The following is a 24,279-nucleotide window of genomic DNA, read 5'->3' as shown; positions in this document are numbered from 1 at the left end:
AACCCTCCACTTTGAGTGAATGATACTTCCAACAAAAGGGAAGCAAATTAGAATGCAAACCCATTTCCCACAGACACAAAGCCTCCTGTTGTATGAAGGATCATTCTGTGTTGAGAGTAAAGGTTAATCTCTGATTGACTCATGAAAATAAAATGGTGGCACAGTTTCGACAAGAATAGGTGCAGTGGAGAAACAGAAAAGAATTAGCAGAACGGGATGGATGACTATTCAGCAAGAAGAAACAGGTGAAGGGTTGAATTTGGGTTTTAAGGTTGAAAGCAGATGTTACAGCACAAATATACTTTATGCACCACTATGAAGACTGTTCTATTCCCCCACCTTCTTCATAGGCTTTTTCAAATCTTTTAAAGGTTTATAGCAGCATTTTTACAGAGTTTATGAATGCATTTCAAAATTTTACTTTGGAGGCTTTTTTTTTTTTACTCAATCCGCATGCAGTCATTTTTAGTATAGTATCTGATCAGTTGTAAAGCCTATAATGTTTGATAAAGCCATTCCATCAGAGTTGCAGCATAAAAGGGCCCCTAAACTCAAAAAATGAACCAATGTCGTGTCTGGACATAACAGCAACCCATTTTCAATAAAACCTTAGATATTTTGTTGCCGGCAGGCGGTCGCAGATACATAATTTTTCCATTTACTTGAATGCATGAAAAATATAAATAGTATTACAGAACCAACAAGGTTGCATTTTAAAGAGCTGCTAGCTAAAAAAAAGTGTTTGATGTTCAGTTGAATGATGATGCAGCTCTTAGGTCTTGCATCAGGATGTTTGGCCATTTCCTAAAGACATGAATTCAGCTACTGTGTAGACATACCTCAACACTTGCTGTGTGCTGTTTGGACACACCACAAATTATGCTTTCATGGGCTAATGCACAAAAAAAAAAAAAAAATAGGACATTTGTTTAAAAACAGAAGATAAAAAAATACAGCCAAAGTTCAGCTTACATTTTGAAAAGCTTAAAGAACTACGGAATAGTCTTCTTTCCCCTTCTACCTGAGGCGAGCTTCACGCATGCAGGTACATTGATGTGAATAAAATCTCAGCAGGTTAACAAGGATCACTAGTATCACAGTATCACTACTATCTCTGACATAAGGCTCGGAGTTTTGATTTGTTTTACTATGTTCGACAGAGAAAAAAAAATATGCAAGAAGAATGAAAATCTGTCTCCAAGTCAGAAAAACATGTCCATTAATAAAATCCAAAATATTTAGCTTCTTATTAACCAATCCCTTATTACTTACACATAATTCGATTACAGATTTCCCTCCACGAAACATTCAGGATTAAGATGCACAACTTCACCCACATCTCTCCTCTGCTGCTTTAGTCTCCTTTTGTTCATTTCCCTTGCAGCACATACTGCTGCGTAATATGGAAAATAAGCTGTCCTTAGACGTCGCTGCATTGAATATGTTAGGGAAATACAATAAAATACAGGGCTGCATGTATTCTGGGGATACAGAGTACGAGCTGAACCTACAATTTATGAGCACAGAGACAAACAAACACGAGGGCATGGCAGGCACCTGTGAAAGAGAACAGCAAAGCAGCTGTTTATGTTTGTCGGGGAGACGCTCTCTGCCGAGCCGCGGTGAAACAAGTGTACACAGATCATATGAGCTTTTCAGCTGACAGGAAGCGATAGCACACAGCCAAATAAATGCAGGTACGCCTCGTTTCCAATGAGGAGCCATTAGAAGTCAAACCTACCCTGCAACTGGTGGGATTTGGTAAGCTAAGAGTTCAAATCTGTGACGCTATCTTGTCACGTCTGACTTTAAAAATTACTGAGATTTTTTTTTTTTTTTTTTTAAAAGATCATAAAAAAAATGTCCATGAGGTCTTTTTTAAAATATATAATTCCACCTATATTTATACAGGTTAATCTTATGGAAACATGATGTCTCCCTTTCAAGAGAAGTCCAAGCAACATGAGAAGTACTAATAAAATGAAAACCCCTTTTACAGTGCCTTGCAAGTTTCTTCATGTCTTTCACTTTTTCCACCACTTTTCAAATTTCAATGCAATTTCAGGACTATTTGTGATAAAGTGAGAAAGTAATTCAAATTGTGAAATAGAGAGTGATTTTCAGAATCTTTTATCAAGTAAAAATCTTAGAAATGTATCTGCAGAGTTTTGTTTGGCAGGACGCCGAATCTGGAAGTTTTTAGATTGCAGTTATTCTTACTGTTTCAGTTTGTGAATATATGCTATTACTGAAGAAAGATTTTCTTTCTGTGATGCATTGTTGGTAATAATTTCAAGGAGACAATTCTGAGCTGGAGCTACATGATTTGAGTTGTTTTTTTGTCTAGTTTTTTATTTTTCAGTTTTACTGTTTTATTTCTTCTATTTAACATGAAAACAGCAACCGAGTCTGTTAAAAAACAGATCGATAAACCACTGGTTTATCGCATAAATCCCAATGAAATGCATTGTTTGAGGTTGTGTCTTTATGTAACAAGATGAGAAAAAATGAACAGCAGCTTTTTACAACATGTTGTAGCTCTATTTTAATGTGACCAGACAGAAACACACAAGAAATAACAGTTTGTTGATGCAAATCCATCCTACAATTCTGAACACCTTAGAATGGAGTCACTTTAGCTAAATATAAAATAAATAAAGCCCTAGATGTGCTTTTAAAAAGTGATAATGTAATCAAGTCATGCTTTTTTGTGAAACTTTGAAGCTGAGTTTGTCTGACATTAAGCATCTCTAGAGAGAAGGGGGACGATGGAGCGAGAGCACAACAGGAGACCTGAGCATCCAACAGTGTGATGCCAAACCAGCCCTGCCATCTTCATGTATTGCTCCAGGGACAGCTTTACTTAAGAAGGGCTGGGCTATGTAATCAGACCCCCAGCCTGTGATTAATGTTGCTGTCTGTCTTCGGGAACCGTGCAACTTAGTACAACTTAGCACAGCTCCCCCGAGATTCTGTTTACGGCACCCGGTTTCGCCCAGAGCCATGGAAATAAGTTGAATCCCTTCCACCTACAGAGCTGAGCAATGTGGAAGACTCTAATATGGTGAAAAAAAAAAAAAGACTGTATGATTTCTGACTGTACTTACCGCCTAAGCTTTGTGCCATGTGTTTCTTATCAGTGGCCGGAAGCATGTTTTATTCCAGTTCAGTGGCTCACCTTCTAAACGACTTGTTTTGGAAAGCAAGGAGAGCCAAACAGGCAACCTGGCTTCAGTTAAACTTCCCCTGAAGTGACATGAGGCTGAGCAGAGAATGGATTTATGAAGTAGACCCAGCATCCTCAGCAGCAGCTCCCAAACCTGTCGGCACGCTTTATTAATGAGCTTTTAGGTGTTTGTGGATAAACATTTTACAGCGCCGGCTTAGTCAACACAAAAAAAAAAAAAAAAAAAAGTGTGTCTGGACTGGGAGTCTCCACCTGCGAGGGAGCCCATCCATCTGCTGCCATCATAGAGCTATTCATTTTACCAGTCTGACAGATTTACACCTTTTGTAGTTAGTCTGACGTGCTTATTGATACAATAAAACACCTAAAATAGAAAATTGAAAAATGGTGATGCTCTCCTTCTGCACTTCAGCTATAAATTAGCTGCAAAATGTCAACTGGATCAGTATGGACTAAAGAATATCCATATCTCTGCTTATTTTCGGGGTGGCATTGATGCCCAGTGACCATCTCCAGTGGTCAATGTGTAGGACACAGCATGGACAGGTCACAGGGCAACACACAAATACACAGGACAAACTACCAGGCACACACACATTCTCATAACTGAAGGAAGCATAGAGAGACCAGTTTACCTCACAGTTATGTTTTTGGGGTGTAGGAGAAAACAGAGTACTAAGTTAGAGCTAACACAAGCACATGGAGAACATGTGCAAGTCATACAGAAAAAGCCCAGACCAGGACTTGAACCATGTTGACATTATTCCTACAAGGCAACACTGCTAACCACTACCCCACCGTACAGCCGGAGAATTAAGACATGTCAAATAAAAACAAACAGTCTGTATTCCTCTCTTTTTTTTGCAGTTATTTTGACACACCCTGCAGGGTTTGGTGATTCATGTCAGTTGTCTCAGCTAAATATTTTATGAAAGAAATACACGCATCTAAAAGTCCACTGGATTTGGTGCTGTATCAAAAATATCCACAGTGGAAGCCATACCTACTGTTAAAACATGACGTTTCAGACAATCATTTCAAGTTCCAAATTACTCTTATAACTGGTTTTATTATTTACATATGTTACGGTCACTGACCCTGCGACAGACTGGCGACCTGTCCAGGGTGAACCCCGCCTCTCGCCCGGAACGCAGCTGGAGATAGACACCAGCAACCCTCCCGACCCCATTAGGGAAGAAGGGTCTAAGAAAATGGATGGATGGATGGACGGTCACTGACCTCTAGGGGCTCTCTTCCTGAGAGAGCTCTTTCTTTGTGTTTCAGGTCTACCTGGCTGCTACAGGTGCAATGTGTTGGAGCTCAGCCCCCCCATTAAGAGCTTCATACCAGAGATGTCAGATCCCTTGTTCCTTGATCTGAAGTGATCTTGTCTGTGAGCTGACTGTTTTTGGGGACTTAAATGATTTTTGCTGTGCGCATATTGTGAAGCCTCCAGTGTGTAACTAAAGTTGTGTTTCTATTCACGGTGGAAGCTGGTCGGGGTTCTCTGTCATTTTGTTTAACTGTTTTCTCCTGTTTTTTGTGGTCAGCCAGGGAGTTCAGGTTTTGTACTTTTTTTCCCCCCCAAATCTCTTCTAGAACGTGTTTATTTGATTTTATAATTAAAAGTGGGGTGTTTTGTTTGTTGTTTTGACCTTGGAGGCCCTGAAGCTTAAAGCTTCCCTGTGTTTGTTGTCTCCTGTGATTGAGATTTTACCTGAACTGTAAAATAAACTATATTTTGCTACTGACACCAACTGTTTAGGTTACTGATTTTTGTGTTACACCCAGTGCCAGAATTTACCCGTAGTGGTCTTGGTGGGGATTTTAACAACATACATTCTACAAATTATGATTTTCCTCTCTTTAGGAACAGGGATCATGAAGATCTGAGTGCAATGGTGGTAGTGTGCCTTTTAGTTTACTTTCAGTAATTAAGATCTCTTATTCACAAAATGCTGACAACACTTTAAGTTCCTTGTGTCTGTAGATTTATTCCACTTGTAGTTTGATTTTAAGCTAATGTTCAAAAAGGTCATTATTCGGTTTTTGTTGGAGTCATGACAGCTTTTATTTTAGGTGTTTGAATAAACTGCTAATAATTCAACTATTTAAATCATTCTTTTCGTTACTTCTAAACTTAGTTTTAATCCTCATAAATATTCCAGAATGAGTTTCTTTTACTCATCTTCAGTTTCCTCAGTGCTTTCAAACAATACTATCTGTCTTTACTGACAAACATTTTTGTTTTTTCACCACGTTAAGCCTTCTTTCAGTTATTTTTCTTTTCTTTCTGTCACCCCTGCACGTTCTTCCATTACCTACTTGATATAAATCACCTTGTGTTACCCTCGTTGTGTATGAAATGTGCTCTAAAAATAGAGTGGCTGATCTGTTGAGTGGTTCAGGGTCTTACCAAAGTCTTTGTGGGAAGACATCCAGCCGATCTCCTTGAGAGAAACGATGGCCAGCAAACCGGAGCCGACGAACGAGCCGATCCCAGAGAAAAAAAAGAAGAGCCCCATAATTGCACTCTGCATGGACTTGGGTGCTGCAGAATAGGCAAATTCCAGACCTGTAACCAAATGGGATAGACTGGTAAATTTATAAAGTATATATTTTTGATAAGGACTGGTGATGAAGGCTATGCACACAACTAAAACTTATATTACACTGTTATGCTTCACGAATATTTCTTGTGCTGAAAATTGCCTCTCAGTGACAATAAATCAGGATAAAATATTTGTCTTTATTCATTCCTGTAATGTAACCAGTTCTGTTGACAGCAACTATTCCACCTGTTTGTAAACAGTCTCTTGACAAGAAAAGGCTTCCTTGACAGCTCATTTTCCAAGGCAGAAATACTCGGGTTGGTCAACAACTCTTATTACTTAGTGGCTATTTTGTCAGGACACAAAGAGAACTGGAAAAACGTCTGGGGAAAGTACAAAAAAGAATGATGAGCTTGGGGACAAATATAAATTTGGAGTCTCTTCTCCCTGAAGGTATTTCTACCCACATGCTGACACTGATAATTTCAGTGCAACTCAAACATTTGATCTTTCAGATGAGGCCCTTAAGCTCCACCTGCCTTGAGAGATTAAGGAGATGCAGGTAAATACAAGACATTAGCCTATTCTCAGGCATCACACCAGCTTGGTTATAGACACACGGAGCACTTGTGCAAATGAGAAAGAACATAAGAATGTAAATTGACAAATGAATAAATACAGAAACTGAAAGATACAAGAATCATGTTTAAATTAAACCGAGGGAAGCATGGCTGTCTCCTGCACATGTACGCCTCTCTACATCCTCAGCTGACATTTGAATAGCGACCCACAAAGCTAGTGCAAAGCTTTTCAATTTCCAGCTCAGCACTGCAGAGAGGATTCTAACATCAGGCTAAATCTTGTGAATGTGTATTTGTGATGACAATCTAATACTAAAGCGATGTCTGTTGCTTTCAACCCACAACATAAACAGCTTGACCTTCATTCGCTGAAAGGATTTTTCCCTAGGAAAAAAAAAAGAAAAAAAAGAATATGTAGAGGTCCAAGCCCTACATTCTCCCCCACTCCTTTTTCTGGAAGTGGCTATTAAGGTTGTTTATTATTTAAAATATAAAAAACAATGAGTTACTGACTCGGATGAGGCAAACTTCATGCATAAAGATTCACTTCTGTCCGACCAGGCTCGGGACTTGTGAGATTTCACACAAATTTATTCAAACAGGAAACGACATAAGGGAAATATTCCTCTTCACCAGATAAATGTCACAATTCTGCCAATTTCCCTTGAAGTAAGCCCTGTGGGACGGGATGGTCTGTGAGTGCATTTATTTTAAAGACCCGCATAGCTTTGTTTGGTCAGATTTGACTTTCATAGAAACCATGTTTGATGCGAGTGGATTCCAGTCTTTTTACAAGAGGCCTGAAACAGCCGGTACATAACACCCAACATATTTATGCTAATCTCAGTATTCATGGAGTTTAAATTTAGAAATGATAGATTTTTGTGACTGTATATGAAAACACGAAGATGACTAAACCATCTTTTAAATTGATTTAAAAAAAATGTTAAATATTAATGAAGCAGAATTCCCTATGGAATATGCAAATTAATATATTGTTATAAGAAGATCTTAACGAACTTAATTCACAAACATAAGTGCAACCTAAGACTATAAGCAGTGACTCCAAAAAGAAGTTCAATACAAAGCCGTCCTGATCTCTTACAGAAAATAAATGGCCCAAAACCAGCAGCAAAGTTCTACACAATTTCCCAGTGAAGTGCATTTCTGACAAACAAAATTTCTGGTCTTTGAATAATGACAGAAAAAAAAAAGTTGTTTCTGTTGCATACCAGCCTGCGATTGTGCTGTTAGAACCGATTCAGATGAGCGAACACTTCTTTACTTTACCACATTATTGTTTCAAAGAAGCAATATGCTCTTTAATTCTCTGAGCTCTGAATGAGACGGTATTAACAAAAATCTTTGGGCCAGGGTTCACAAGAAATAGGAGAAAACTCAATGTCTATCTTCCAAATAATACCCAGAAAAAGTTTTAAAGGAGTTTCAAACCAGAAGTGTACAATTCTGACCTGTTTGGACTCTTTGGTTATTAGTAGATTTAGGGGGACGGCAGGAAGAGGCTGCAGGAAGTCAGGGTTGGGAAAGTGCATGTATTGTGAAGCATGAACCAGAAACACACTTTTTTGCATGTTTCTTAACCTCTCATTGAAAAGTGGGTCTGAATGCCATAATTCCCCCCAAAAAATTTGCGTACAATTGCAGTGTTTACTTCAAGTAATCCATCTTCTGTGAGCAGAAGAAAGATTAAATATATTGCCGTTGGATAAGCTTTGCTGTTAGGACTCCTGGCTTTGTGACAAAATAAGGAACAAAGGGGAATTTAAAATCTCCCAACTTCAATTCAAGCACAGTAATGTGACTGTCATTTTTGATAAATAAAAAGAAAAAAAAAAAGAAAAAGGAAAGCAAGAAAATAACTTCCAAATATATTAATCCCCATAATGATTGAAAACCTGAGAAATAAGAGAAAAATCATTGTTTTCCAAAATATATTTGCCCCTTTTCTGCCTGATGCCGGCAAATGTGACGCAACGCAGTGATAAAATGTAACACTGGGTTGCATCAATCTTCCTCTTAACATCCATCTTTAAACTTTGGGAACTGAAGAGATGAGTTTTCAAAGCAAAATGCTTCCCTCTTGCCTGCTTGATGCTGGAATTCAGCTGTGTGTTAGATGCCTATATTGGTTTCTATTTCCAATAAATAAAAAAACTCATAATCTTCTTATTCTGTCCCAGATTTAAAGTGCGGACAGGCTAATTTAGTACATGGACACTTGTTTTTATATGTGTAGAATGTAACAGCAAATCAAAGTCTAAGAAATGTGTAAAGACTTCAACAAAATAGTTGTTTTTAGGTAAAAATGAATACGGAGGCTTTATAATGTCAAAAAAAAGGTGGAGGAATAAATTAGGATACACCGCTCCATTTATTCCTCATAAAACTCAAGAACAATTACAGATATGTGAACCAGGCGTGCATGATTAGAACACAGCTTACACAGCATTTTAAAGGTTTGTCGTGTTTAAATCTCAGATATTTAGTTTAGTGTGTTCCTGACTGCTGACGTGAGAGTAAACACCATCCTGAGACCGAAAGAGTTTTCTGATTCCTTTACAAAGTGCTACGTTTTTCATCTTGTTTGCAAAGCGTCCTTGAGAGTTTTGAAAGACGCGTCAAATAAAACGTATTGTTATTATTAAAAACACTTTCCAGCTCACAAGACATTCAAAACACATTCCGACGTGACCAAGTCTGTCATCCAAGAAAATTCACCTCAAGAGCAGACAGCAGGATGTAAAAAAAAGAAATCCTCAAAACCCCAAACATCTCATCATGGGGCCTGATGCAGACTCTTGCTAGTGTTTCTGTGGAAATGGATGCCTTTCTCTGGGAGGTGTACAAGGAGAAAACCTTTGCTCTCTAAGAAAATAACGAAGGCTTAAATTGGGATCCTGTCATCTTACTATCAGAAAATCCCCTCTGATTTCTAGTGCGACTCAGAAGGTGCTCAGGAAAAATGTGAGACCAAATATAAACAATGACGAGTCATTAATAACACAGTTCAAAGGCAATCAATTTTCTTTTTTTTTTTCCCAGAAATAAATAAAAAATAATAATTTTAGACATCAACATAACAAGACCAAATATATCGAGTGTCTTTTTCACATGGTTGAATGTTAGGATGTGTCTTTTGAGTTGTAAAAGGTTTGACATCCAGCACTTCAGATATTAGCAATGTCAAGAAAGAAAAACAATGTGAGTTTAACTTGTGGTATTATCTGTGAACACAGCTTGTATGTATATATGCAGAATTATGTTGTTTGCAAGCAGGAAATACACAGTGACAGCCACTTCAGTATGTCTCCTGCATGCGCATGTTGTTTGTTGTATGTGTAAACACTGATGCTAATTGAAAACTGATGGGAAAGAATGGCTTAAACCATTAAACCGTGCACATTTTTGTGTTTGCATACGATTTCTGTGTGGACAATATCCCCATTATGTGAAGTAAGTCACTTGCCTGGAGTGAACCTTCCCTCAGTTCGACTGTGAAATAGTTCCCTAATCCATACTTTATTTGTAAATGCTTCATTGCTGCACAGTGTTATGCAGCAGGGCGAGAAATTCAGGATAATCACTCATCAATTGATGTCTTAGGATGTTTGCTCTAGATAACAACCCACAACTACATTTAGCTGGTGGAGCCTGGCAATGAATCAAAGTGCTCAACACTCTCTTACTGAAATGTGTTTCAGTAAATGGCATAAACACATCAGTGCGAGGTAAAATCATGCAAACTCAAAAAAGTAAGTCGTTTCACTCACTCATCCTGTATTTAACATTTATTTGCCTCAACAAGGTTTAAATTGGAGTTTATAACACCCACAGCGCCTTGGAAAAGTATTCATATTCTGTTCCAGATTTTTGTGGCACTAAAGTTTTTAGTGCCACAATTTCAAGATTTTTACAAGGCAAAGTAAATTCAATACAAGATGTCAAACAACCATACCTGCAATGCTTGCGAAGATTTCGCTGATTCCTATCAGCACATATTGAGGCACTTGCCACCAAATGGGTAAATTTGCCGCATGGAAGACAACCTTGCCAAGCACCTGGTCTATGGTACCATTCGATTTAACGATTTCAAGGCGTTTGGTCTCCAGAATACCTGAGTGGGTGAACACAAGAAAGAAGAAGACAACAGAAAAGAGTTACTTATATGCAAACGTGGATGAATGTAGCACAACTGTGTAAGTCAGAAATATGTAGCCAAACACAAAATACTGTAATTCAATAGCAGTTTGTTGGGGATTAAGTTGGTTTTGTTGACTTCCTTCCTACTACTTCATTAAAATCCCATCTGCGAGGGTAGTAAATAACGCGACACTGCAGACAGTTCAATAATCACAAGTATGCAGTTGTCATCATTTGGTGTCTGCTCCCGAAAGCGTCATTCGATTAATATTATTGTGTGACCAGCAGCTATTTTCAGATAACTCCCAGAGACAGCCTCCTATCATAGCTACACTTAATGCTACATTCGAGGAGAGTTGTCGACTTGTAATCCGGAAATCCAATAATACCAGCCGTCCATCTCAGGCAGCATGGCCACTGGGCTGCCCAGAGCAAATCTCACAGTATAAACACACATCCTTATTTTTATGTTTACCTTAACTGAAAATCACATATCAGACGTCTCAGAGTGATGCTTTGCAATCAAAGCTGTTAAATAACTTGGATTTAGCTACCTGAAAGCTACTGAGCCACAACTAGTCCAGAAACAAAACAAAAAAAGCACTAAAATCTGTCATCAAAGCTGACCTCAATATGTGGCAGAGGTCTTGCACAGAAAAAGTCACTTTGTGCTTGACAACGTGTCAACCATCACTACACTACATATGTGGTCCAGCTATTCTCGAGCCCAGACATCTGTCAGCACATGTACGGTGAAACCTCGTGAAATGCTGTTGACAAATCTGCTCATACTTCATACACAAGGTGACAGAAGTGATTCTAGCACTGAGCAGAGCCGGAGTGCTGGAGAGGTGGGCAGAAATTTAATGGGTTCAGCTGACTATTCAGTGAGCAAAAGGTGTCACGCTGGGATTTTCACTACTTTCCATCCGCTGGCCTCTAAACAACATGATTTCAGCTAATAGAAAGAGGAAAGATAAGTACTCAGACAGACATTAATCCAACTGAGGTGTAACAGTGTTGTACGGCAGCTCACGAGGGGATTGTGTCTAACTTAATAAATGTGAAGCAAGTGTATGTCCGACGAGCAATTATTCAGATGAACTGCAGATGAAAGATTATTACACAGGGTTTCAGTTGTATTTTAAAATGCACTGCAATGCATAGATTTGATCCTGCTGTCTGCTTTGACTCGTAAAATCCAGGTCAGAACTGTTTGGCACCGGAGTCGTGTGTTTATCTTCTATTCTGTGACCAAAGCTCAGACTACACCACCATTCTAAACCCTTTCTCTCCCCCGCCTGAACTCAAAATTGCTTTCTCCAAGATTTGGATTTTATTTTGCCGGAACTCAAATGCAAAAGCCAAATGGGAAAAAATAAATAACTGAAAAGCTTTCAAACGTTGAAATGAACGTGTTGCAGCAGCATTCCTTTCAGAAAAGGGCCAGTCCTGTGAAAAGTAAATGTTTGCACATTCCATTTTTCTGAAGAGCTTTTATTATATCATCCTGATGGAAAAAGATCATTTTTATAGACAAGAGTAGAACATATGAAGTTAGATTTTTCATCATAAAGGTCTTGTTTTTTCACAACACCAATGTTACTTTCCAACATTTAATCAAACCTATAATTCTTAAATTTAGAAAAGAAAATTGTACAAATATTAAGTTCTAAAAGTTAAATAAAAAGAGGAATTTAAGCAGTTAAAATCGTATTTTTACAGTGCAAGTAGTCAGTTTCTACAAAAAGTTGCATTTTGAAAAGCAACCCAATATAATTTTTCTGACAATTTTCATCTTGTTTGGATCTGACTGGTGGCACTTAAAAATCTAATCTTTTTCCAGTCACTGAATGCACCATATCTCATTTAGCCACCAACACCAACAAACGTCCCTGCTGGAAGAAGCCTAGGATAGCTAATTTCAGTAACAGTCCTGTATCTAAAATAAAGTCCAGAGAAACAACAAAAATGCCAGAAGCTGTTCTTAGGTATTTTCTACAACACAATTAAACATGTTTGTGATTTCTACAAGCTGTGAGAGAGCGAGAGAGAGCAAGACTTTCAGAAGATAACAAGAAGTCTAAAAGTACCAGTGCAAAGTGTCACTGTCTTATACTTTTGAGGGTTCAACATCTGCCTGTCATGGAATAAGCTGGAAATCTCAGTTATTGTGAAGGTTTGCATTCTCTTGATTATACACATGGAAACTGCAGGTTTTGTGATGCTACTTGAATTAATGTTGGTAGTGTGTAAGTTCATCTCAAAAAATATTTTGACATTGTTTAAAAACAATAATAAAAACCTCTGCAGGAGTCCCAATATAATTAATTATTGACCGGAAAGACAAGAAACATATCTGTTCCTATATCAGTTCCTATTTCTTATATTGTAGAAGCTAGAAAAAAAGGAAGTGTCTAAAATTCGGAATTGAAAAGTTAAAACCTGAAAGAAAAATGAAGATTCAAAATTGCCTAAAAATATCTAATTAGTCATCTCTACTCTTGCCATCTAAAAATGCCACTTATTAGGAATGATACACAACACATCACCACCCCATGACTGCCAGGCAATTATTTCCTTATCATACGCACAGTCACAAAAAGTGTTAGTTTTTTTGTTATCTTTTTAAACACAGAAAGGTTACAAAACAGCAGTTCACACCTCAGACAAGCATTAATAGAGGTGAATTATATTATCGGCCAATTTAGATCTCATTATTTATATTACAATACTGAGTTGTTGGTTCATCTGATGTTAACTTACCTTTAAATTTAATTGGAATCACACTTTTCTAAAAAACTTCTGTAAAAGTGTAATTAAAGACATGTTTAATAGTTTGCCTTCAGAAAGTATTTAAAAGTCACTAATGACAGAAATTGTTAAAATGCCATGTATAGGCTGTTGGTTGGAAAGCATTTAATTAAAATTGACTCCACAGAGTGCAGCCGATTTGCCTTTCTCTACATTTGATCTTTGTCCTTCTCAAAACATTGAAGCCTTAATTTTTGCTGTAAAGTGGGAGATAATCTTGTGATTTATGAACAGAAACTATCTCTAGATCCACTGAAAAAACAGCCCACTAAATATAAATGTTAATTGAAACATCATTAGCCGCAAGCTCTATCTCAGATTTTTTTCTCTTAATTTCCATCTTATATTTTCAGTCACTGTTTCGAAAACCTCCCAAGACAATATCAGGAAACAAAAAAAAAACCATCACCGTGGAAGTCCAGATTAAATGAAAATGTTGTAAACTCTGCTCTTGCTTTGTTCTTTGGCCTTCTTAGGCGATAGCATAATTGAGGATGGGGGCACTCACCCGCTGCCACGGCTGACCACATGACAAAGAACATCCCCACAGCAATCCTCTTCAGAGAGGAGGGCAGCAGGCCACGGCGCTTCAGGAAGGGGTCCACTACTTTGTCTTTAAGAGGGATGAGCATGAGGATGAGCACTGCGTCAAACATGGTGAGCCAGGCAGCCGGGAAGGTGAACTTAATCAAGAAGAATCCAGAGGAGAAGAGATGAGATAAAAATGTATAGGAAGCAACAGAGCATAAAAACAAAGGAGACTCTATGTGCATTCCAACAGTGTTTGTGTGCACATTTATGCATCCGCAATAAGCAGGAAGGTTTCTGTCTTGATACGGCTTTGGCGCCCCCAGGTGGCCAAAACCAAATACTATTTAATGAAGAAAAAACCCCCAAAACGATTACCGGTAATTGAATTTACAGGAATAAAAACCCTACAGTCAAATAAATCTAAGACGTGAACACATTTTAGGATTATTAATCCCAGAGGCTGCAGCTGCAATACTGATAACACTGTTGTTTTAGCTGCAAATCCATTAAAGCCCACTGCAAGCTGTATTGTTCATTCACAGTGTGTTCCCTAAACCTGAGAACCAAAAAGTTTCATGTTTACATTGAATATCTGAATTACTAGATGGAACAAATATATTCACAGTAACTGTTAACACACAAAATGTTTGCTACTTCAAGCACAATGTTGCTTTGTGCAAAATAAAATTGCAAGTTGTTAGACCACATAACATATACAAATCTATGTTGGCAATTTAAATTTCAGGTTTAAATTTAAATTTAAATTATTTGGTCCAAAGCCTTGCAAATTAGTTGGGCTGGTTCTTTTAAATTACATTGGGTCCAATTATAGTAAATGAGATGAATCAACCTTAATAAAATAAGTTGAGCCAACACATTTGCTTTAAATTGGAATAACCATAATATATAAAGTTCAGCCAACACGTTTGATATAGAATCAACCATGGAATAACAATTATAACATAAGTTGAGCCAACACAACTGCTTTACATTGGAATAACCTTAATAAATTAAGTTGACCCAACACATGTGCCGTAAATAGGAGTAACAGAATTACATGGTGCTGAAATAAAGCAAAGTAATCAGGTGGAAAACCTTTCCATGATTTTTTTTATGTTCATCCAAAGAGTTATTTTTTTCAGTGTATCAGCTTTTACAACAAATCACTTTGCCAGGTAACACCAAAAATCTTGACATTTTGACAATAGTTCAAAATGTCTTCTTTCTTGCCAAGACATTTAAACATGAAAAAAACAAAGTGCATACACTTTCATTTATAAATGAAGGTGAATTATGAGTATCTTTTGCTGGTAACACCGGGCTCAGTAGAACTGTCGTAAGACTTTCCCTGCGACATTTCACAAGTTTAAAACACACTTTTTCATTCTTTCTCTGTATAAGAAAAATAATTTAGCAATTTATATCCAAGATCTAAATCTACAACAATCACCATCAAAGAAGTAGTTTTTGTTGTTGTTTTTAGGGGTATTTTTGGCTTCAGTAGTTTTTTTTATACCAGTAGGTTGACAGGAACATGGGTTGTGAGAGAGGGGGAAGACATGCGGTAAAAGTCAACCTGCCAAGACTCAAACCCACAACAGCCGTGTTGAGAACTGAGCCCTCCGCGCCACCATCTTTGCCACGGCACTTAATAAAATAAAGAGAGTGACCTTTATTTTATTGAGTGCTTAATAAAAGCACTTCTAGAGATTCAAAAAAAAAAAACTACGCTAAAGCCCATGATCCTCATCTCTGGAAATAGTTTTGACCTAAATTCATATTTAAATGATCCAGCTCTTTAATGAAGGGAAATTGATCAATTAACTAATGCTACATTAGTCAAGTTACCAGAATCTCAGCCGATTTTAAGATGAATCATTGTTATGGGTTCCTGTTCCCTTGAGGAAATAGCATCTTTTAAGTCTAGCCACTTAACTGTCAGGTGAGCTGAGGGAGAGAAGTCCCAGAGGCATCAGATCTTACTTCCCTTTTAATGCAGACAACTGGCGAGGTAGGAAGGAGAGACAACTTACTTCCTCTTTCAATACCAACAATATTTTAGACATGAGAAGTGCAACCTGACCTCCAAGACAAAGATCAAAAATGATGGCCAAAAAAATAAATACAAGTTTTAGAGTTTTACAACAAATAAAAACTAACTACAGTTTTGTGAGAATATTAATGTACAGCTTTAAGAAGGACTATGAGCTATTATTTGTTGTTCCTTTTTAGGTGTTTCACTTCACATTTTCTTTTAAAGGTGTGTTGAAGCTTACAGCCTGAACTTTCAACTGTGATCAGCGCCATTGCTGTGAAACCTTTGTTTTTTTGAGGAGTCATGTTTCACATGGAGCTGCTGAGGGACCCATCAAAGTCCTGCAGAAGGCAACATACAAGCCGTGTGAGCGAGTTACATCAGCTACAAATCAGCGGGAACCGTCAGACGGAGGCGCTGCAGCAGAGGAACACAAACACAGCCAGGTTGCTAATCTGAGAGGTATTAGTCTGTGAAGTTCTGACTTAATCCCCAAGGCATTACAAGCCTTTCCTGCTGCCTCCAGCTGTTGCTTGCCATTGCATGTCAGAGACCAATTGACTTTTTTTTTTCTTCCCTCGAGAGCGAGATATCTGGTTTAAAAATATTAACTCAAAAACAGGTGGTGTTTTGAGTGTTTATTATTATTATTATTATTATTATTATTATTATTATTATTATTATTATTATTATTATTATTATTATTATTATTGCATTATGTTCTATGTACTAAACAATAAACATAATCTTGGACTAAGCCTGTTTTTATTGTTGGTTACCTGATGAGAGGGGTCCACTGAGATGTTTGAGGGTGTACCAGGAATCCTCAAGTGGAGGCTCTGCAGGATATACGTTGTCTGCATCTGAGCACAATAAGGAGATTAATGCCAGCATAAAGCAACTCTCCACTTTATGATCACCAGGCTCTCTGGTGCAAAGCTGGTTCTTTGCAATCTTGAAAGAGAAAATAATCTTCCCTTATTTTAACATGTCTGTTTACTGGAAGCCAGCACGGGCAAGATAAAGTCCTCTAAATTGTTCCACTTGTGAAACTTACCTGGAAATACACTGTCCAGTATGGAATAAGGGCAAAGAAAACTGGAAGGACTTTCACTAATGATTTCACTTCCTCTACTTTTTCTTCTGGAAATTTCCCTCCGTAGGTCAGTTTTGCGGTGTCGAGCAGGGTGGGTTTATTGCTGAAACAGAATTAGAAATGAAATAATTTAAATACTAAATGACTGAAGTGAGTAGTAGCATAAATTTAAAAAAAAAACATGTTATACATAGAATATGATGAAATTACTCTCAACTCTTAAAATGGTAGATTTAATCATCTTTTTCTGAGTAAACCTTACCCTTTAATAAAAGCACTTCTAGAGATTCAAAAGAAACTACGCTTAAGCCCATAATCCTCATCTCTGGAGAAAATTCCCTATTAAGGAATTTTTATAAGGCTGTGGGATTGTCCAACTTAAAATATTCAATGTCAAGTTTTTGAGACGTTTGTGCTACTTTGGTTCAAAGTCGAGTTTCAGCTCTTTAGGACAACTTTTCACCACAGGGAACAAAGATGAATACATTGACCAGATGTGGGGGGGAAAGGCACGCACAAAAGAATTATAGGAGGGGATCAAAGAGAGATTTAAGATAAAGGTCTGCTTCAACATACAAGAGCTGCCTTGCAGCTCATAAAAAACCCTCCACAGAAAAACACTGAATACACAACCGGAAATGCGGAAATCCCAGAAAAATAAATATTTGATACTGTTATTTTTTGCTAATGATTCCAATAATTTACAAATGATTCAAATGAGTCTTTGAGATCCTTTTTTGCTAACAGCCTAATACTTTTATGGATGTTATGGTTTCAATGGTGCAACAAATTTGTTTCCTATCAAACTTAGTTTTTCTTATCACTAAAGAAATACAGAAAAAAACACCAGTATGAGCACACTTACCGAAGCAGGTTTGGTTCCTTTGGTTTCTGTGAGCAGCAGGCAAAGGAAAGGATCTTGACCATATCTGAGAAGGCACTGCCGTCGGCGGGCTTTGTGATGAAAACGGTCCGTCCCAGAACAAAGACCAGGAAGGAGATCCCGAGGCACACCGCCGGGATGATGTAACCAACCTCAAAACTGTAATTCTGCTGGATGTATCCCACACCTCCCAGAGACAGGATAGCTCCTAAGTTGATGCACCAGTAGAACCAGTTGAAGAATCTGCGCGTGGCCTCCGGTCCTTTGTCTTTGACCTTTGGTCACAGACAAAACAGAATAAAAGCAACTAGTTGATTTGTAAATACATTGGTTTTAGAATGTGTTAACAGAGAAGACATGTATAGACTTTTCAACAAGTCATAAAACTCCCTTCTATTGGATTCTCCCTTTTCAATGTAGCATTGGAAATTATGTCCCTGTGTGGTCTGACTGAGAACACTTTAGGAACTGTCCTTTAAAGAGGATGACAACTGAAGAAATCTGAGGCTCCAGCATCACTCACATGAAGCAGTCATCATACACCCAGCAACCAACAATTCAACTAGTTCCTCAAGCCGATATCAGACAATCTGCTTCGTTTCTCCATCTCTCTCAAATTGCCCAAACTGGATACTGTCACTGTTATTTTGTCAGTGCTGTGCACAGCTCTACCTTGGGTTTGATGATCTGTCTATCTTCTTACACACCTGAAGGCAGCTTTAAGGTGCCTTGTTGCTATCCACATGTTTTGTGAAAGCATCAACAAAGCCAACGGGGTTGAGGTCAGGCCGCTTCTGTTGCAGTCTAGACTCACCAAACAAGGTAGTCACAGCCCTGCATCAGCTGACTGGTTTAAGGGCAAGTCAGCTTCCCAGGCTGAGTTCTAGTAATGATGTATAGTTGGTGCGACCAGCCAGCCGCAGAACTTAAAAGCGGAAGCGAGACTGAGAAAACCTTTCAGACAAGGAAAGAAGTCAAGATATATAATCTAAATTTGAAGCATTGGCTCAGTCAATACCAGAATCACTACACTATGTTTCTATGGCGTTATTACTTTGAAAAGAAAGCCGCAGGAAGACCAACAAACATTTTATGCATTGTGCACCTCGTATAATCCTGCTCTAGTGGCTTTCTTCCTGGAGACTCACAATTGTACAGGACAGCGCTGCCTTCACTCGCAGTGTATGAATTGTTAGTCAAGCATTGACAAAAAAGTTCCATAGACAACATCAGGTAATCAGGAAGTTAAAGTGGTTGTATTCTAAAGCAAAGGTCAGAACACTTTGCCTCCACTTTTTACCTACTCACCAAAATATATCTGTCACCTCTGGTTTATAGCCTCATGAACGACCTCTAAAGCAAAAAAAGATATGCCTTGTCAGGACAGGGCAGCCGTGCATATTCTGTTTGTTAGGTTGTTGGTTTATACCCATTGTTTCTGTTGTCACAGTCAGCGTTTCACAAAAGCAGAGCAAATGAATGTCCTATAGCAGGGGTGTCCAAAGTCAGTCCTCAAGGACTGGCATCTTGCGTGTTTTAGTTCTCTTCCTGGTTTAACACACCTGGATCAAATGATGGCCCATTAGAGGCCTTAGGAGAACACTGACATGCTGAGAAGGTTGTTACTACCACCAGGGAGAGAACTAAAACATGCAGGATGCCGGCCTTCGAAGACCAACTTTGGACACTCCTGCCCTATAGGGAAGGATTGTGCAGTGTAGTATTAGTTGGTTGTTCATATTCTAGTTTATTGTAAAGTTGGACATCACTACACACTAGTCAGTTGAAACATTGTAGTCAGCCTTGTCTATTAGGAATTGACTTCCTTTATTGATTTCTATTATGATGCTAAGCAGATGTGATCTGTTTAACAAAAGAACTGCAATGATGGTTGTCCACCTCAGGAGAAAGTATTATATTTAACGGAATATTCTTCACGTCACAATTGTCCTGAAACACATGAGGTGTGAAAGTATCTGACACTTATCAGGCAACATTTTTCATGTTAACTATTCTATATATCTATATGCCTATATGTTAATGCTCTATATGTTAATATTCTATATGTCTATATGTTAATGAGTCTCAATAGTGGTTGGTCATCTGAAAAACAATCAATACACCATGGGTACTTTGCACACAACACTGATGTTCAATGAAAGGAAAGGTTTGAAAGAAGATGAATCACAAGTTTGGAACAAACCAGCACCATATGTTGTGGTCGTTTCTTCAGGAGCTGGCGGTCTCTGAGGTCATAGTTGTAAAAAGAGTCTGGCACTGGCCAGATTTCATTAAAACAAGCAGCACATTTTCAACTGCTATGATGTGTTTGACTATTTAAAACTGGCCAAAAGGTTTTACCTAGAAGAGATAATACAATTAGGCTTGTACAGGGCCAGGATGGGTTCTGTTATGAAGGAACGTGTGGATGCACGTCCCACTCATTCAAGCACCCAGGCTCAGATTGGAGGTTTGGTTCAGTAGAGAAGAAGTGAGTTCCCTTAGCTCCAGTGCCCAGATCTTCTTGGCAGAATGTTAATGTTCAACAATATGTCCCTGATACTGGATGAGTTAGCTCACAAATGGCTCAACATTTGCGAGCTAACTCACAAATGTTGAGTTGTGCATATTAGTCTTCATACAGACTTCTATATGAAGTCTGAATGAAGTCACTAGATTATTTTTTTCTGATTAAGATAGTTCTAAGTCCTATGCATATTGCACTTCCTTGAAAAGAGGTGGGCAACCCTTATGAAAATGTTTGCATCATTCTTGCACTTAGTTTCTTTTGACAGGTTTGACCACAAATGCACTTATTTACTAAGGGTCATCTCAACTGCATCATAACATTTGATCTTTCAAGCTTTTACTCCTCCATTATGCAAAAAAGGAGCAAAGGACGCAGCATTATCTACACCCAGTTTATGTGCTTTCCATCTACGTATGACAACCACACAAAGCACAGACTGCTGTGATCTGGCCTTTGTGTGGATTGCATATCTCCTAAAGACATCATAAAAACCCAAGTAACATGAAAGTGACATGTAAATGGCATTAAGGTAAAGTATCCAAAAAATGATCCACATCTGATTAAATAAACTGATATTTTTAAATGTAAGATTTCAATGGATATCTAAAGCTCAACTGGGATGGCAGACAATAAATATGCAGAGTATATACAGAGTTGTTTTTCCACAAAGCAACCGACACACATTACCTACACTGAGCTTTCTAAAAGAACCCACAAGAACATCTTAAATCAATTTGGAAAACAACTTTTTTTTTAAAAAAAATCTATGAAAACTTTATATGGGAGAAAATACAATTGTTGTCATAGCAGCACCAATTCACTTAATATTGAAGCACAAGTGTTAGCAGTGTCATATGAGGAGCTATAACAAAGCCCCATTTCCTCTGTAAATATCCAATAGAGAGAGATTCAGTACAAAAAAAAAACCTGAATCTGGTTTTATAAAATTCTTGTGCAACATAAGTTTACTTCAATGTCAGGTTACAAAGAACTGAATTAAAACATTTCAAATGATAAACACAGTGTACTGTTTATTTCTGAATAAATACTCCGGCCAATTTTACTCAGGCAAGGAAAAGGTAAACTTAAAGTACAGCACTGGTTATAACGGTCTATCAAGCAAATATTTATTTTTCATGGAAGTTATTTTGCTTATCAATCCTGTATGATAGTCTTTGAAAAGATAGCCCTGCCATGCAGTGATACTCAACTCAGTTTTTTTCCTCTTTCATCTTTTCTTTGTTAACTACACAAAAGCTGTCAGAGGAGACATCTCTCCTCTTGTCCTAAATATAACTGTGAGAGCCTACTGCTGTTTCTGAAACATTTAAGAGGAAATAATCAGTTATTAATTCAGGGGAAAAAAATGCTTTTAACTGACAAATCTTAGGATTCAATTCATCGAAAAGTAGCACTGACAAGTTAATGGGCCTTTAATGAAGATTTGTCTGACTGACACTAATAATAACTGAATCATTTCATTCACTTCACTGTCAAATGCCAATGTGCTCTGTGTGTTTAAACATGCTGAAAAGAAACTGTGACATAAATGTAAAAAATGTTGCAACAGGATCAAGTATTGTTTAAAATTAACACCATCAACTTCCTTTGGAAGTATTTATACACACTGTGGGATATTGTGTGAGGCTACAATAATCCATTTAAATAACTCTCTGCTTTCTTAGAGCAAGTTCTTTGAATAATGATATGTCGATTCTTACAGCCACAGAGTGGAAGTGCACAGAGCCTTGCAAACGTACACATAGTGGAACTTGTTCACATTTTCAGCTTGGCTAGTTCTTGACAATGTCAATGTCAAGAACTAACCAGAGATCAGGGATCAACTAGTAATGTTGTAACCTCTTAAGTGTCAAATGTTTAGTTAGTTGATGAATCCATGAAGACAAAGGTGTCCTCAGGACGTTTAATAGGTTTTAGGTTAGAGATACATTTTTAAGCAATTTTTCAAACGTGTAATAGCCATAATCTGAAAATTGTAAAAAGCATGGCACAGCTGCAAACCTACCTACTTGACATTTATATTATACTATGCATACTATGGTATGCTCAAATTAATAAATTAATGGATGAAGAAATACCTTTAAAACATTCAACCATATTTTTTTATAGACAACTACCATATTTTGATTTTATCTAAAAACCAAAAACAAAAAAGACTCTCAAGTTAAAGTAACTAAGCTTCTATATCTATCTCTCATTTAAATCAATATATTCTAAGAAGGGATTTTAGATTAGTAAAACCGAGGCATTATTCTGTCATGTTCCGTGTTTTTCTGTGTGTTTATTTCGAGTTTCCTGTGTGTCCGAGTCTCCATGTCGTCCTGTCTCCCCTTGATTGCTTCCCAGGTGTGTCTCATTCCCTGATTACCTTCTGTGTATTTAGTGTCACCTGTGTCTCTGTCGGGTCCTTGTCTAAGCTGTCTCAGTCGTCTGATGTTGTCGCAGTCTGATCCACTCGTGTAACCAGTTGCTACCGGCGTTGAGCCCTGGAGTCAGCTCAGCAATGCTGCCTGTGTTTGTGGACATTTTGGACTATCTCTCTTATCATTAAAATCACTACTACTCAGTACCTGGGTCTACAGCGTTTGCCTCACCGCTTCACTCCACACCGTTTCATGACATATTCAACATTAATCTAATTTAAACTTTTAAGTCTGATAAGCTTCTGCTTTTGCTCTAGTATTCAAAAGTACTTCTCTTTCAGGACACACAAAAATGTTGCAGATGCTTGTGAATCTAGAGATTTTTTTTTCAAGAAACCCATAAATTGCTCAACCAACTATCAGTCTAGCGTCACTCCTGAAAGCTGAACTTTAGTCTCAAAGAGCCACTAATTTTGTTAGTTATCCTAAGATAAAATACTACTCTTTTAGAGAAATTGTAATACAGTACATGGAAAGTATTAACAGCAATTCACCTTTTTCACACTTTTTTGGAGAGGATGTATTTTCCAGGAACATAGTGCCATTTTATAGCAAAATCAAGAAACTAATTTGCCTGCAGTTGTTATAAAAATGTTGTTTATCTCAAACATGTCAAATAAATTCTGACTTTTCAATTTGATGCAAATCGGCCTCCGCCCCTTAAAGAAGACACTGGTTTGTCAAACACTCTGCCTTCAGCACATCATCGAATGGTTGCCATGGGAGATTCAAGGATTTCTCAAACTTGAAAGTAAGAATTAAAGCAACAATCCAGGTATGTTTTTGATGAGAAAATAACATTATAACATTCCTGTATTTTAAAGGCATTTGAAAAATACTTAAACTCTTTTTCACATTATCATAATGGGATATTTGTGTGAGGAAGTGTAAGAAAATAACTTAATTTAATACAATTAACATAGCGAAATGTGGAAAAGGTGAAGTGATCTGAATATTTTCCAGATGGACTGTATTCAATAGAAGAAATCTCAAAGTGTAACTGTCTATTAGATTGCTGCATTATACAGAGTGCTTGACAATTATATTAATAGATCTATCCTAAAATTCAAGTCAATTTAGTTCTCTTAATATAGAACAGGACAGAGGGATTATCCAAGTCTCTTACAAGCAGACGTGTTTGTAAAAACTGATTGTAAAATTGAAAAAAAAAAATCTTTAACATTGATAACAAAGGTGCATCTGAGTTCACACATACATTTACTCTACCGCCTGAATTGATCTGATATTCCTAGAGATATAGCTAACATATGGAGCCTTAAATTGTGAGCAATATTTCAAAAGTGCTTTCATTTCCAGTTGTAACAAAGAATTTCCATTTTTAAAGGAACATACTTCCCTTTTCACATGACTTTACTTAGAAATAGCCATGATAATCAGGAGCATGCATGTCTCAGTGAAATGTCACGGCACACCAAATACCCAATCACATGTTCGATCACACACA

The 24,279-nt window shown here is 37.6% G+C and overlaps 1 protein-coding gene across 1 annotated transcript in view; it reads right to left on the bottom strand.

Annotated features, from left to right (window-relative positions):
• Positions 1 to 24,279, bottom strand: part of slc15a4 (solute carrier family 15 member 4) — a 33,192-nt gene that overhangs the window by 7,009 nt on the left and 1,904 nt on the right. Inside the window, exons 3-8 of the mRNA XM_044111390.1 lie at positions 17,823 to 18,115; positions 16,919 to 17,060; positions 16,641 to 16,724; positions 13,804 to 13,978; positions 10,297 to 10,455; positions 5,604 to 5,762 (exon numbers count right to left, since the gene is read on the bottom strand). Of these exons, the coding sequence (XP_043967325.1) occupies positions 5,604 to 5,762; positions 10,297 to 10,455; positions 13,804 to 13,978; positions 16,641 to 16,724; positions 16,919 to 17,060; positions 17,823 to 18,115 (1,012 nt within the window). The remainder of the gene's footprint in view (positions 1 to 5,603; positions 5,763 to 10,296; positions 10,456 to 13,803; positions 13,979 to 16,640; positions 16,725 to 16,918; positions 17,061 to 17,822; positions 18,116 to 24,279) is intronic.

This window comes from Gambusia affinis, linkage group LG03 (genome assembly GCF_019740435.1).
Source record: "Gambusia affinis linkage group LG03, SWU_Gaff_1.0, whole genome shotgun sequence".
Taxonomy (NCBI): domain Eukaryota; kingdom Metazoa; phylum Chordata; class Actinopteri; order Cyprinodontiformes; family Poeciliidae; genus Gambusia; species Gambusia affinis.
This window is presented reverse-complemented; position numbering and strand designations above follow the sequence as displayed.